The sequence below is a fragment of the Capricornis sumatraensis genome, chromosome 1 (assembly GCF_032405125.1).
Source record: "Capricornis sumatraensis isolate serow.1 chromosome 1, serow.2, whole genome shotgun sequence".
NCBI lineage: Eukaryota > Metazoa > Chordata > Mammalia > Artiodactyla > Bovidae > Capricornis > Capricornis sumatraensis.
Window position 1 is genome coordinate 203,076,147 of NC_091069.1, and position 15,066 is coordinate 203,091,212.

General features: G+C 43.8%; 1 protein-coding gene across 1 annotated transcript in view; it reads left to right on the plus strand.

The window, feature by feature from the left end:
- The window catches only part of SLC7A14 (solute carrier family 7 member 14), a 50,568-nt gene that overhangs the window by 19,353 nt on the left and 16,149 nt on the right, over window positions 1–15,066 (plus strand). Inside the window, exons 2-4 of the mRNA XM_068981252.1 lie at window positions 596–832; window positions 2,386–2,603; window positions 13,303–13,449. Of these exons, the coding sequence (XP_068837353.1) occupies window positions 596–832; window positions 2,386–2,603; window positions 13,303–13,449 (602 nt within the window). The remainder of the gene's footprint in view (window positions 1–595; window positions 833–2,385; window positions 2,604–13,302; window positions 13,450–15,066) is intronic.

Consider the following 15,066-nt stretch of genomic DNA (forward strand, 5'->3'; position numbering starts at 1 on the left):
TCATTTGTCTTTTTTCTATTCCCAGCATTTGGCATCTTGCCAACACATAGGAGATACTCTAAAGCTGTTCATTAGATTACCTTCTGCATGTGCCTAGTTATTTATTTATATTTGCATTTTTAATTAACCTCCCATCCCATATAGCACAGGATTTTCAAAGACTGCTCCAGGTATCACCCTTAAATGAGGAACACATTTTGTAGCAAATAAAAATGAAAAGAGAAGAATGCTGACATAATCTAACCTTGGTGACATCAGTTGTATGGTCCTAATGAATTAGACCCAAGTTCACTCAGGATATCTGACACTTAAGGAACAACAGCAGAGATACATACAATAAATGGGAGTTTTTCTAATAAAGAAGATCAGTTTCTAATCATTCCTTAGAATTAGATCCGGCATTTGGGTTTAGACTTTTTACAGAAGTAAGGTTGGAAGACATCAGAACTGGCTTTGAATTGATTCATTGACATAAAACTTTGCGTACTTGTTCTAAGACCCCAGAGATGTCCAGGATTATCTATCCCAGATGGTTAGCCACCAAAAGGTTAGCTCGTCTCCTGAAATCCATCTGTCATGTGTGTGTCCCATGCAGGTGTCTGCTATGCAGAGTTTGGAGTCCGCGTCCCGAAGACCACAGGGTCAGCCTACACCTACAGCTACGTCACTGTCGGGGAGTTTGTGGCATTTTTCATCGGTTGGAACCTGATCCTGGAGTACTTGATTGGCACCGCGGCCGGCGCCAGTGCTCTGAGCAGCATGTTTGACTCACTGGCCAACCACACCATCAGCCGCTGGATGGTGGACAGCGTGGGGACCCTCAACGGCCTGGGTGAGACTGCCACAGCCTCTAACTCCAACATGCAAATTCACTAAGCCAAATAAAGGGGCTCTTCTTTCAGGATGCAATTTGACAAAAAGTACCAAGGGCCTTAATATGTCTTTTTTTTGGCCAAGTAATGGATGAATGAATCTGTCCTAAGGAAACTATTCTAATTTCCATAAAAGTTTTATATGAAAAAATGTTCATCACAGCCTTGTTTATAGTAACAGAAAAATTAGAAACTGTTTAAGTATTCTACATTGGAGCAACTGATTAAGTAAACTATGGCAATGTATAACATAGCTAGCAATTAAAAGGATGACCAGGAAGTCTGTTGTAAGAGCGTGGAATGTTTTTAATGTAATGCTGTATGACAAAGGACACAAACTGTATATGCATCACGTTAATAACTATATAAAAATATGAGTAATTTGGAAAAAGAACTATGAGGAACTTCTCTGATGGGTTCTTTAGAAGATTTTTAAAAATTTATCCTAAACCAGCATGCATTAATTTTTAAATAAGAGAATATATTTTAAAGAAACAAAATGAATGGGTATAACAAAATGAGTGAATACTAAATAACCAGAAGCTCATGTAAAAAATACCTTGAGACTTCAGGTCCTGAGCCCCACCTTCCATTCAGTTATCTGACTATCCCTTCACAATCAAGGGAAGCTAAACTGTAGTGGAGGAGACTTTGGAAGTCTTGCTCCAAAACATCAAGGGCCTAATTCAGTGGCTGCATACAAGTCATTGGTGCCCGTATCTCAGAAGAGCTGACCAAAATGCTGAGCACCTAGATATGATGAGAAAATTTTTAAATATGAAGACAACATCTTCTCAGGATACTGATTTCATAGAACTTTAGGTCCGAAAGCGTCCTCCAAAATCAGGTAGCCCAAAGTTTTCACTTTACAGATGAGGTTCAGAGAAAGGAAACATTTGCCCACGACCACACAGCTGGTTACAGGTCAGAGTTGAGCTGAAATCCAGGAGCCTGACTGCTGAAGCAGTACCACTTTCCCTCTATAGAGGGCAGGAGTCCACTGGCCAACAGACAAGACCAAACAGGCAGAGAGAGTTCCCCAGCCATCTTCTTTGCAATCACACAAATGGAAAGAACACCCTTCTTCCAATAATTGTCAAAGACACACATTTTTAAATTTGCTAATAAAGAGATTGCTGGAATGAAATGGAATACTTTTGGGCCATAAAGTAAACAACAATGAAGATAAAATAGTTCAAATAACATGTTAGATCCATGCATACATTTGAATGTCCTTGAATAGTCCTGACTTCAGATGTCTCATGCCATGGCTCCAGAGAACTGCTGTGGTTGTCACATTATGAATCCCAATTTTTGGTCCAGGATATCAGGTCATCTCACCTACATACCAAAACCTTCCCATTTGCAACTAGACACCTGTGGACCACACACACACACACACACACACACACATGGTTCCTTCTCCTTCCATGACACACTGTCCAGCCTTCTCTGAGTGTAGATGCACTGGGTGGGCCTGGACAATATTATTAATTCACATCTTATCCTCTAGGGAAAGGAGAACAATCATACCCGGACCTTCTGGCTTTGGTGATCGCAATCATCGTCACCATCATCGTTGCGCTGGGGGTGAAGAATTCTGTGGGCTTCAACAATGTACTCAATGTGCTGAACCTGGCCGTGTGGGTGTTCATCATGATTGCAGGCTTCTTCTTCATCAATGGGAAATACTGGGCTGAGGGCCAATTCTTGCCCTATGGCTGGTCAGGGGTAAGTTCATTCCTAAATCCCTGTGGGTGTACCTGCTGCACGCTCTGCCTACTACCCTATGACCAGTTTGAGACATGAGTTAAAAGAAATGCTGCTTATCCCATAATCTTCATGGCACTCTCTTCATCACCTTTTATCTGAATTTCATCAGAATGTTCTGAAGAAATGGTTCTTTTTTCTTTAGCTGTTTCACAAACATTTCTTGAGCTCCTATGTTATATGGAAAATGATAATAGATTTGAAGTTTTGGTCACTTGCAATTATGCCTAATTCTGCATATAATATCTCATTTAATCTTCCTGCAGTGCAGGAGACTGGGATTCTATCCCTGGGTCAGGAAGATTCCCTGGAGAAGGAAATGGTTACCCACTCCAGTATTCTTTCCTGGAGAATTCCATGGACAGAGGAGCCTGGCAACACTCCATGGGGTCACAAAGTGTCAGACATGACTAAGGGAGACTAACATTCACTCAATAACCTTGCAAGGAGGATATTTACATTCTAGTCTTACAGATGAAAAAACTCAACACTCAGAGAGGTCAAATGACTTGCTACTAAGCACATAGCATAAGTGCCCAAGTTGAGAGCCAAAGACAGGACTGTCTGATTCCAAAGCCTGCACATGATCAGCTCAGTCCTATAGAATCTCTCTATAGGACTGTTCAGTTCAGACAGTTGGTACATAGACAAGCAGTAAAAAGAGGCCCGAACAGTGGGCAGGCAAGGAAGGGGTGAGCATTGCTTCAGTATGGAACTTAACAAAGGAACAGTTCTCAAATCTAAGCTCAATGTTTGATCCAAGGCGGAGAGTCCTGCTGGGGTCTGAGAGCAGAGAAGCCCACTGGTGTGGTCTGGGGGATTGACAAAAGAGTGGGCTGGACCAAAACATCTTCAGATCTCATCCCAGTGATCTGATGGTGTGGTTTATGCTAAAGAAAGGTGGAAAGGTCCAAGTGGCAAGTTCTTTATACTGACAAGTGCTAGTTCTAAGTCACACCTGAATTCTTCCTCTGTATGACTGAAAATGCCACCTTTATGGATTTACTGGTAAAATTCGCTCGCCCATTCTTCTTTTCTTCAAACTGTAGAACAGAAATCAGAGAAGTTCAAGCTAGAAGGGATCTTAGAGGCCCCCTGGTCCCACCCCCTCACTTAACAGATAAAGAAGCTGAGGCCCGAAGACAAGCCCGCCCAGCATCAGGGACAGAAGGCCAGGATTCCACCAGGTTTCCTTGTCTAGTCTTTGCTTACACTGGCTTTCCAGGGACCAGAAATTGCTCTTGGAGAACACTCAAAATTTCTTCTGTGTATTCTAAACCATGCCACGCTGTTCAGTGAAGAGAAATAAGCAAGGAAACAATTTAAGCCAACGTTTCTAGTCTTCTGCTTATCAGTAAGAATTCTGCAGAACCACAGAGTTCATCCCTCCTTCTTGAGGTGAATAAATCCTCAAACTGGTTAAAACCAGAAGAGACAAAGAAACACTGTTGACCCCATTCTGGATCCCCAAGTCTATATTTTCTCATGATACAAATTGTTCCCTCCCTATCATATAAGAAAACAACAAATGATAATAGTGACAAAGAAAGAATGTTTTCCCAGAACTCAACTGCATTTTCATCATAGCACATGAAAATGTTCTCACTGTTTTCTTAACAATGTAAGAAATTACTGGGTCAGGGACTTACTGTAACGCTTTGGCCAACAATTAACTTCTCTGCTTTCCAATTTTCTCATGTATCAGGTGGTAAAAGTAATTGCACCAAATGTTTGCAAAAAGATGATAAAACCTTAGACATTTTTAAGTCCACATTGTATAATTAGTAACGATGATCATGATGGAGGAAGGAGCTAGAATTTATCCACTACTTTCTGGGTGCCCAGCACATGCTCTATGAATATTATCTCACTCTTATAACAAAACTTGGAAGCAGTTAGCAGTTATATCCCCGCTATCCCCAACTTACAGATGGAGAACTCAAGGCTCAGAGAAGCTGGGTAACTTGCCGGAAGTCACTTAGCTAGTCAATGCCAGGACTGAAATCCCCACCCAGCTGTATGGCTCCAAAGCCCCTTCCACTACATCAAGTACCTTGTGTATGATGACCCCTGCCTTCTGAGTCTTCTTAACACTTCCTTTAAGCTTCACAAAGACTGGAAGTCTTGGAGCTGGGAGGAGCATTAAAATGGGAGCAGAGTTAAGCCTGGGGCTTCCCAGGTGGTGCTGATGGTAAAGAACCCTCCTGCCAATGCAGGAGACATAAGAGACACGGGTTCGATCCCTGAGTCAGGAAGAACTCCTGGAGAGGGGCATGTAACCCACTCCAGTATTCTTGTCTGGACAATCCCATGGACAGAGGAACCTGGCAGGCTACAGTCTGTGGGGTCACAAAGAGTCAGACCTGACTGAGCAACTGTGCACAAGAAAAGTTACGATCACAGGTCTAGATGAAAGTAGAGTGACATTCAACTCCAGTCCTGGAGGAGTCAAAGTCCTTATTCACTCCACTGCTCCCAGGACCTCACGCGTGGGACCAACTCTCTTTTTTTTTTGCACCTTTGCCCACTGACCTCACTCCAACCCAAACCTACTACCTGGAGTAGGCTGGTCGTTGGTCACCAAAAAAACCTGGCTGGGATTTTGGATTTTTCGCTGTGAGTCCTCTTTCCCTGCAGGAAATTCAAATCTGTGTCCTAGTGGCTGTGCCTAAAAACATCATCTGAGCACAAAGGCCAGCCCAGCGTGAAGATGGTGCTGGCTCATCCTCTCTGCCTGGCCTCGGATTTCTGCATCGTACATCTCCTCCCCAGCCCACTGCCTGGACCTGTTCTTTCTTGACTTTGGTTTTAGGTCACTTTTCCAGTCCAGCAAGGCCACTCTGAATATACATGGTATTTTTTGAGATCTGACACCTTCTCATGAGCATGTCATCCACCAAGTGAATAAACACACTCCCTACCCTGTTCTCTAACAACTGTCAGCAAAATCAAGTTGCCTACTTGCCAACTGCATGAACTTCCTCACTCCTTAGGGAAAATCTGACCCCCACCCCGACCAAAAAAAAAAAAAAATCTGATGAAATTTGTTAGTCACTCAGGCATATCCAACTCTTTGCAACCCCATGGACGGTAGCCTGCTATGCTCCTCTGTCCATGGAATTTTCCAGGCAAGTTTACTGGAATGGGTTGCCATTTCCTTCTCCAGGGGATCTTCCCAACCCAGGAATTGAACCTGAGTCTCCTGCACAGCAGGCAGATTCTTTACCATCTGAGCCACAAGGGAAGCCCACCTCTGACAAGGGGACTGACAAGTTCAGAGTACCAACCCACTTTCTTCTTCAATCCCGATAGGTAAAATGGGATGGAGGACACCATTGTGGAGGGAATGGTTTATACAGATACTGTTACGTGACTTCAAACACAACTCTCAAGGAATTCTAAAGGGTTAATGAGCGATCCATGCTCTGACCACGGACCCCTCAGAAGCCTAGTCTTTCCCTGTTCCAAACACTTCCTTCCAAAGAAAATAGCATAAGGAATGGTTTACTCACTTACGGGTTCTGGGTCAAATGCTTCTTTGGTCTTGAAGAGCTTAAGAACAACAAACATTTTCTCCCTATATCAAGTAACTGCTGGCCCTCAGCTGAACCCCCACTTCCATCTGCAATTCCTCAGCCCCTGAACATTGTTGGATGCGTATTCACTGTATGTTATTTGTTCTCGATGCTATCTTATGGTTTCTCTTTAACCAAATAAAACATTCTACCAGTACAAATAGCTCCCAGGAAAATGGTTCAGAGCAAGTATTTGTGGGGAATGCTGACAGTCTCCAAAAAGAGGAAAAGTTGTTTTCCATGTCTCCACATTTGAATCCACTTACTGGAACCTATTAGCACATTCCACTGTCGCTGTGGACAGGCTACTAACAGATCCGGGGCAAGAGGGTGGTAGGAAATGCTGCTAAAGGTGGAGTTTTGTCTTGTTACCTTGAGAGTGAATTACACAAATGTGCCTAATTATCTCGTGGGCATATCTAAGGTAGAATTTGGAGAGCCGCCTCATCCTAACACCTCTCAAATATCAGCAAGGCACAGGGATCCCAGCTTTTAGGGATCTCTGAAGTTGAGTAGCAGGCCAGCAATGACATTTTTTGTCAACTAATTAAGCAACAGTCCTCCAGCAACTGAAGCAGGTACTGCTGCCCCACAAAGCTCTGTAGAGGGAAAGACTGACCATCTGGCTGAGCAGCTTTACCAGGCTGACCTTGGAAAATAATTTCCAGTGACGTCATCAAATTGAAAAGTCAATACTGGTTTTTATTTATGTAAGACATTAAAGGAAAGTTAGGATAAAGTACTGATGAAGGCAAAAACATGTATACACACACACACACACACACACACACACGCTTCACCCACTAATTTAATTCACAGATGCTCACCCCTGGGTACTAAACACATTCTTTCAAGCATGGAAGTGTATCCTAATTGTAAAGACCAGAGGCTCAATATGAAATCTGGGTAGAGTGAAGTAGAGAGCAGTTTTAGTGGTTTTGGGGTAGAGACACACCCATACAGTTTCATTTCATGGCTTTGTTGTATTTACCAACCAGGGATTATTTGCTTGAAGGACACACACACACACGCACACACACACACACACACACACACGCACAACTCATTCAAACTAACTCCTATAAAAAGGTGACCCTATTTGTTAACTGTATCATCTTTTCTTAAATAATCTGTTTATTTTATCTGTATCTTCTAGGCCAGAGTCTGTTTGATCCTGGCAGGTGTGCTGGTTTTCTTCCATTTGCCCACACTCCCCCAGGTCACCCCTCGACTCCTGCTCTGTTCTGTGCTCCAGAAGACCCCCTGCTGGTGGCTTCCTGTTAGGTTTAGCCAATGGGAGATATCAATCAGGAGATCAGAAGGGGAGAAGAGAACAGGCCAGGGCATTTCTTCCTCACTTCCTCTCAGCTTTGACCCCTAGAGTCCCTTCATCGAAATCATTCCATTTGAACCATCTGAGTTAAATTTCATGGCCTTTCCATCACAGTAGAACCTCCAGGTGGCCTACTTTTGATCTGTTTAGTCTTTCTTCAATCATAACTGCTTTCTAATTCTACATATGCAAATTGGGGCTAACAGACATTCTCTTTGCAAACTTATTCTCTCTCTTCCCAACTAACCTAGTTCCCATAGTTAATTTTCTGGTATCTAATCATTATCAGTAATTGCCATTCATGCTTTCACTCATTTGGGAAATAGCATCTGTGTTTTACAAATAATGTTCAGTTCAGTTGCTCAGCTGTGTCCGACTCAGTGACCCCACAGACTGCAGCACACCAGGCTTCCCTGTCCATACCAACTCCCGGAGCTTGCTCAAACTCATGTCCATCAAGTTGGTGATGCCATCCAACCATTTCATCCTCGGTTCATCCCCTTCTTCTCCTGCCGTCAATCTTTCCCAGCATCAGGGTCTTTTCCAATGAGTCAGTTCTTCACATCAGGTGGCCAAAGTATTGGAGCTTCATCTTTAGCATCAGTCCTTCCAGTGAATATTCAGGACTGCTTTCCTTTAGGATTGACTGATTTGATATCCTTGCAGCCCAAGGGACTCTCAAGAGTCATCTCCAACACCACAGTTCAAAAGCACCAATTCTTCAGCACTCAGCTTTCTTTATAGTCCAACTCTCACATACGCACATGACTACTGGAAAAACCATAGCTTTGACTGTATGGACCTTTGCTGGTAAAGTGATGTCTCTGCTTTGTAAAAATGTAGGTATTTGCTAATCTTGATCAATTTGTCATCACAGTCAAGGTAGCATTTCTGGTCTTGCAGTGCCCTCTAGGGTCCTAACCCCAGGAGGTCATACTTTTTGCACAAGACTGTATCCATATCGCCAAGCACAGTTCCTGGTTCATGGGAGCAGTTAATAAAATATGCATCAAGTTCTAAAAGAAAAATAAGGAGGAAGAAGAGGAGGAATTTGTTTGTGTTTTTGGTTTCATCTGTTCTAGAAAAACTTACAATAGTAATAAAAATACTACTGATAAGAGCAATATTTATTAAGCAGCTACCCAGGTGGTGCTAGTGGTAAAGAATCATCCTGCCAAAGCAGGAAATACGAAAGACTCGGGTTTAATCCCTGGGTTGGGAAGATCCCCTGGAGAAGGAAATGGCAACCCACTCCAGTATTCTTGCCTGGAGAATCTCATGGACAGAGGAGTCTGGCAGGCTACACTCCATGAGGCCACACAGAGAGTCAGACATGACTGAGTAACTGAGCATATATTCTACAATCATGATGGACTATCTCATTTAATCCTTGTAACAATCCAATGAGCTAAATACTATTTTTATTTCCATTTAAGTGATAAAGAAAATGAAGCCCCTATGGCAGAAAGTGAAGAGGAACTAAAAAGCCTCTTGATGAAAGTGAAAGAGGAGAGTGAAAAAGTTGGCTTAAAGCTCAACATTCAGAAAAAGAAGATCATGGGATCTGGTCCCATCACTTCATGGGAAATAGATGGGGAAACAGTGGAAACAGTGTCAGACTTTGTTTTTTCGGGCTCCAAAATCACTGCAGATGGTGACTGCAGCCATGAAATTAAAAGAGGCTTACTCCTTGAAAGAAAAGTTATGACCAACCTAGACAGCATATTGAAAAGCAGAGACATTACTTTGCCAAAAAAGGTCCATCTAGTCAAGGCTATGGTTTTTCCAGTAGTCATGTATGGATGTGAGAGTTGGACTGTGAAGAAGGCTGAGCGCCGAAGAATTGATGCTTTGGAACTGTGGTGTTGGAGAAGACTCTTGAGAGTCCCTTGGACTGCAAGGAGATCCAACCAGTCCATTCTGAAGATCAGCCCTGGGATTTCTTTGGAAGGAATGATGCTAAAGCTGAAACTCCAGTACTTTGGCCACCTCATGCGAAGAGTTGACTCATTGGAAAAGACTCTGATGCTGGGAGGGATTAGGGGCAGGAGGAGAAGGGGATGACAGAGGATGAGATGGCTGGATGGCATCACTGACTTGATAGACATGAATCTGAGTGAACTCCGGGAGTTGGTGATGGACAGGGAGGCCTGGCGTGCTGCGATTCATGGGGTCGCAAAGAATCGGACATGACTGAGCGACTGAACTGAACTGAACTGATGGGGTTAGGAACTTGTTCTATGTCACCAAGCTAGTTCTTGGCAGAACCAATCAAAGACTGACAGGCTATAGAATCTATACACCTAACCAAGTCCTATCCCACCCATATGCACGGCTCTGAGATTCCTCCTGGAGCCTACAGTGCACCTCTCCAACAACTATATGATTCATACTTCAAAATTGGAAGGTGTTGCTCCAAGATACCTGTATCTTGGAGGCATCTCCCACTGAGCCTTCTCTTTCAGCTAGCCCTCCCTGTGTCCTCAGTTAATCTTCTTATGGCATGGTTTAGACCTCCCACCTTTTTTTTTTTTATAAATTAATTTATTTAATTGGAGGCTAATTACTTTACAATATTGTACTGGTTTTTGCCGTACATTGACATGAATCGGCCATGGGTGTATGTGTGTCCCCCATCCTGAAACCCCTTCCCACCTCCCTCCCCATCCCATCCCTCAGGGTTGTCCCAGTGCACCGGCCCTAAGTGCCCTGTCTCATGCATCAAACCTGGACTGGCGATCTATTTCACATATGGTAATATACATGTTTCATTGCTAGTCTCTCAAATCATCCCACCCTTGCCTTCTCCCACAGAGTCCAAAAGTCTGTTCTTTACCTCTGTGTCTCTTTTGCTGTCTCACATATAGGGTCATCATTACCATCTTTCTAAATTCCATATGTATGTGTTATTATACTGTATTGGTGTTTTTCTTTCTGACTTACTTCACTCTGTATAATAGGCTCCAGTTTCATCCACCTCATTAGAACTGATTCAAATGCATTCTTTTTAATAGCTGAGTAATATTCTATTGTGTAAATGTACACAATAGCTTTCTTATCCATTCATCTAGGTTGGACATCTAGGTTGCTTCCATGTCCTAGCTATTGTAAACAGTGCCGCGATGAACATTGGAGTACACGTGTCTCTTACCTTTTTCCAGGGTAGCTTGGCCCTGAATTCTTACTTAGGACCTTCCCACCCTCCTATCCTCAGCAGGGAGCTCTTCCAGTATCTAAGACCATCCAGCAGTGATCACTCCAAACGGATATGGCACTGTAGCCCTGGGATGTCCTAAGTGGGATTGATTGCATCATCAGACTGATTGTCATAAAATGTCACTGTATGATTTATAAGAGGGGTGTGTGTGTGTGTGTGTGTGTGTGTGTATGGAAAGAAAGATGTTAAAGGAAGAGAAAGCAGGACCTGTTTTTCTGGAAGCTGTCTTAAATCAAGGCCTTCCTGGATTGGGGCAGCTTGGTGAGCCTGAAATTCCAGCATCCATCCATCCTTGACCACCAGAAACATTTTTTAGACAAGTGAAAACAAGTACCTTTCCAAACCTGTGAACCTCCGTGTACCATGAGGTGAGATCTCCTTGTCTGGAGGCAAGACACTTTCTACACCCTGAAATGCAGGACTCTGTTGGAGTGAAAGTGGGAGTTATCTCCTCTCCCAGATAATAGCCCCTGGTGACAACTGCTTGTATGGAAGTTCTTTCTAATAGAATAAATCAGGAGTTCTTAGATTTTTGTGTGTGCAGTAGACTCCTTGGCAGTCTGGTGAAGCAGATGAACTCCTTTGGGATTGTATTTATATTGTATATAAACTGTGTTTATAAATGAATAACCTAATTACATAGAAGTTTGAAAGAAACCAATTACAGTTAACCTATGAACAACAGCAGTTTGAATCAGGCTGTTACACTTTTTTATTTTTTTTTCAAAAGTAAATACTATGGTACTACATCAGTGAGTGGTTAGCTGAATCCGTGGACATGGAACCACAGACACGGAGGAATCAAGTACACAAGGAACCATGGACACAGAGGGCCAGTATAAGTTATACTCGAGTTTTCAACTGTGCTGGGTCAGCATCCCTAACCCTCAAGTTGTTCAAGGGTCAACTGTAAATTGAAATACAGTTACAAAAATATTTTTAGATTGTGATATAACCATGGGCTTCTTTACTAGTGTTTTAAATATTAATATCTATGTCTAATAACTAACATAAATTGGAAGTAGCAATGAGCACAAAGGGTATTTCAAGATCTCTGCAACAACTAATATGATTGGGAAAATATATTATTGGTGACAAATATCACAATACTGTTAGTTTGTTATCTATACTCATAATCAAAAGAAATTATAACATTCAATACAAGGGTAAGGAAAATAAAGATTTATTTTTCTCATCAAATCTCTGACTCTCCTGAATTGCATGGACCCCAGAATAAGAGCCCCCAGTTAGAGAACTGAAGCATTAGAGCCCTAATGGGAGAGACTAGATTAGAGACTAACTCATTTTACAGGTGAGCAAATGTTGCTTTTGAAAGTTGGAGACGAGCTTCCATTTTGTGATGTACTTTGTAGGTTCTAGTTCTTCGTATTATGCCTTTTACTTATTGAGAAGTCAGTCAGAAAGGTAAGAGTGAAAATTGAGGAACAGGTATCTGCTTGGCACATTTTTAGAATTTCATCCTTTATAAACCAAATATGGACAAAAAGGAAAAACTGGCACAGTCTACAGTGAGCCACACTCCTGGACTCCTAGCTAGAGTTTGCATGGTGTCAAATGCCTTCACCCCATACACAGAAAATCCAGAAAATCTTTCTCATCTGCCCCAAGCATTTCTTACTTTCAGCTGGTAATGAGAATGCTAAGATGGGAAAACAGAATTTAAACTTTGAAAAATTCTTTGGAAGAAAGTTACATGCTCCTCAATGGAGGATTTTCAGTGACATCTTGACCCATCAAATTACAACCATCTTTGGAATCCCATAGGCTCCTGTCAGACAGACATCCAGCGGATGTCACTGGATACCACCTCCCCAGCTTCACTCTGCCTCCCTCTTCATCCGTTCCATGGCTATGTAGCCCAACTAGGCTGCTCAAACCCCCCAAAATCAGCTCTCCCTTTCTTTCCATGGAAGACAAGAGTCTACCTGAAAAATCTAAAAATCCTTTAAATCATTTAACATCTGGAAGATACCCTGAAAATGATCTACCAGGGTCACTAGTAGTAATTTGAGCAGGAGAATTTGTGCAACCGCATCTGAGACCCCTGCTAAATGCCAGAAGCACACACTCCATGTCTCTGTGTCAGTCACAAGTACCTCCCCACATTTCCAAACATTTCCTAGGGGTTATCACACAGCCCCTGGTTATGGTTGAGAACCACTAAATGAAAATAAAGCACAAATAAATTAATGAGTTCCCCCAAGACATAGGGTTAGCCAGCTTCCTGATTTACTTATAAGCCCACTTACTTCCAAAAATTATTTCAATGTGTTGAATGAACCTAATTTTTATTTGGGCATAATTCTCCTTATCTTCATTTTACACATGAAGAAATTTCCCAGTGTCACACAGTTAGTAGAAGTCAGAACTCAAGCCTTTAGCACAAGTTCCACCATGTTTCCCCTTCTACCACTCAGTAATGTCCGCTGACCATCGGGCAATTAAGGGGACCATGTGTCAGGCGCTGGTGATCCACTGACTTTCTAAGTATTTCAAATGTCTTCATCTCTATAGGTGCTGCAAGGAGCAGCCACATGTTTCTATGCTTTCATTGGCTTTGACATCATCGCCACCACTGGAGAGGAAGCCAAGAATCCCAACACATCCATCCCTTATGCTATCACCGCCTCCCTGGTCATCTGCCTGACAGCATATGTATCCGTAAGTAACAAAGGCTTATCATGGCACCTTCCACATGGACTTTTCATATTTGACCTTAAAACGTGGCTCTGGGACTGGGTTTCCTTCTGTCAGGAAGTAATCCTTCACTTGTGCATTCGTGGTGTTTGTACACATATGTTCATGTTGCTCCCTCTTTTAACACGGGCTCAAGCTCACCCCACCCGCTGATGACAGGGAGAAAATCAGGGTTCCAAGCTGGACACAGAAGCCCCAGGCCCTCACTTGAGCCATGGCTCACATCCCTGCTCCGCCCTACGCACAGGCTCTCGGCATCCCGGCATCCGGTGCCGGGAGTGGGGGTGGCGGGGGGAGCATGCAGGGAGTGGGCTGCCGTCCAAGGAGTTCAGATCATAGGCTGGCAGTAACGGGTGGGTGTGCGAGCAAGCAGAGGCATTGTGGGCCTCTGTGCACCCTCCTCAATGCTCTTCTGTCTTCTGGGAGCTTCCCAGCAGCAAAGAGGCAAGGCTCCCCTAGAGTGGGGAAGGAGAAAGCAGGACTGTCCTGGAAGCCAAAAGAAAGCACAAGAGCAGCCCTGGATATGGTGTGCCCACCAAAACGTTTCTCTTCCCGGATAGGTCAGTTATCGCTTCCCCTGCGCACACGGCTTCCCAGGCGGTGCTAGTGGTAAAGAACCCACCTGCCAATGCAGGAGACTCAGGTTGGATCCCTGGATGGGGAAGAGTCCCTGGAGAAGGGCATGTCAACCCACTCCAGGATTCTTGCAGGGAAAATCCCACAGACGGAGGAGCCTGGAGGGCTACAGTCCATGGGGTCACAAAGAGTCAGACACAACTGAGCACAGAGCTTATGCAACCAACACGCATGCAACTTATCTTATCCAGCCCTGATTATCCCTGCAGACAGAACGTTCAGGAACAGCATGGGGGGAGGGGCAGCAGGGGGAGCAACAGAGACACTCTGCTGTGTATTCCCCCTCCTGTACCACCACCTCATACCTTCCCCTCCTCCAGGAGCCAACCCTTGTAGCACACACAGTAAAGTCAATCACAGTTCCTCCCTTAGGATAGTGCTTTATAGACTACAGAGTAAGTCTACCACATACTGCCCTAATCGAACATGGGCAGGAGACCCACCGAGAATTGCTGTCAGAATCCACCCCACTCTCCTGCAGTCTACCCCACCACAACCCCAAAGAGGATGTTGCAAGTGATGATGTTACTGGGACAGATTCCCTTCTAGAATGTGTGGGCCCTAACCACGCCTCAAGAGTTGTTTGGTCTTGTGTTGGTCACCAGGCGCACTCTACCGCCAGGAGAAGAGCCACACTGCTGGGCTGTGGTCACACCTCTTGCCAGCCTCCCCATTGGCCACTTTGTTTCACTGGGGGATCTTGGCTCCTGAGACATAGGCGAAAAAGTGATCTAGAAATGAACCACTCTCTCCTTTTCAGGCTCTGAACTCCCTCAATGATGCCAGGATTGGCCTTCACAGCCCAGGGGTCTCCTGGCCTTATGACTGGCGTCTCCATTGCCTGGGGCCAATTATGAAGGGAGGGACGTCATGGTAGATCTATGACATGTGAGGAGAAATAGGTCCCGGTTAAGCAAAGCTATAGTGGTCTTCTAGCCCACAGCG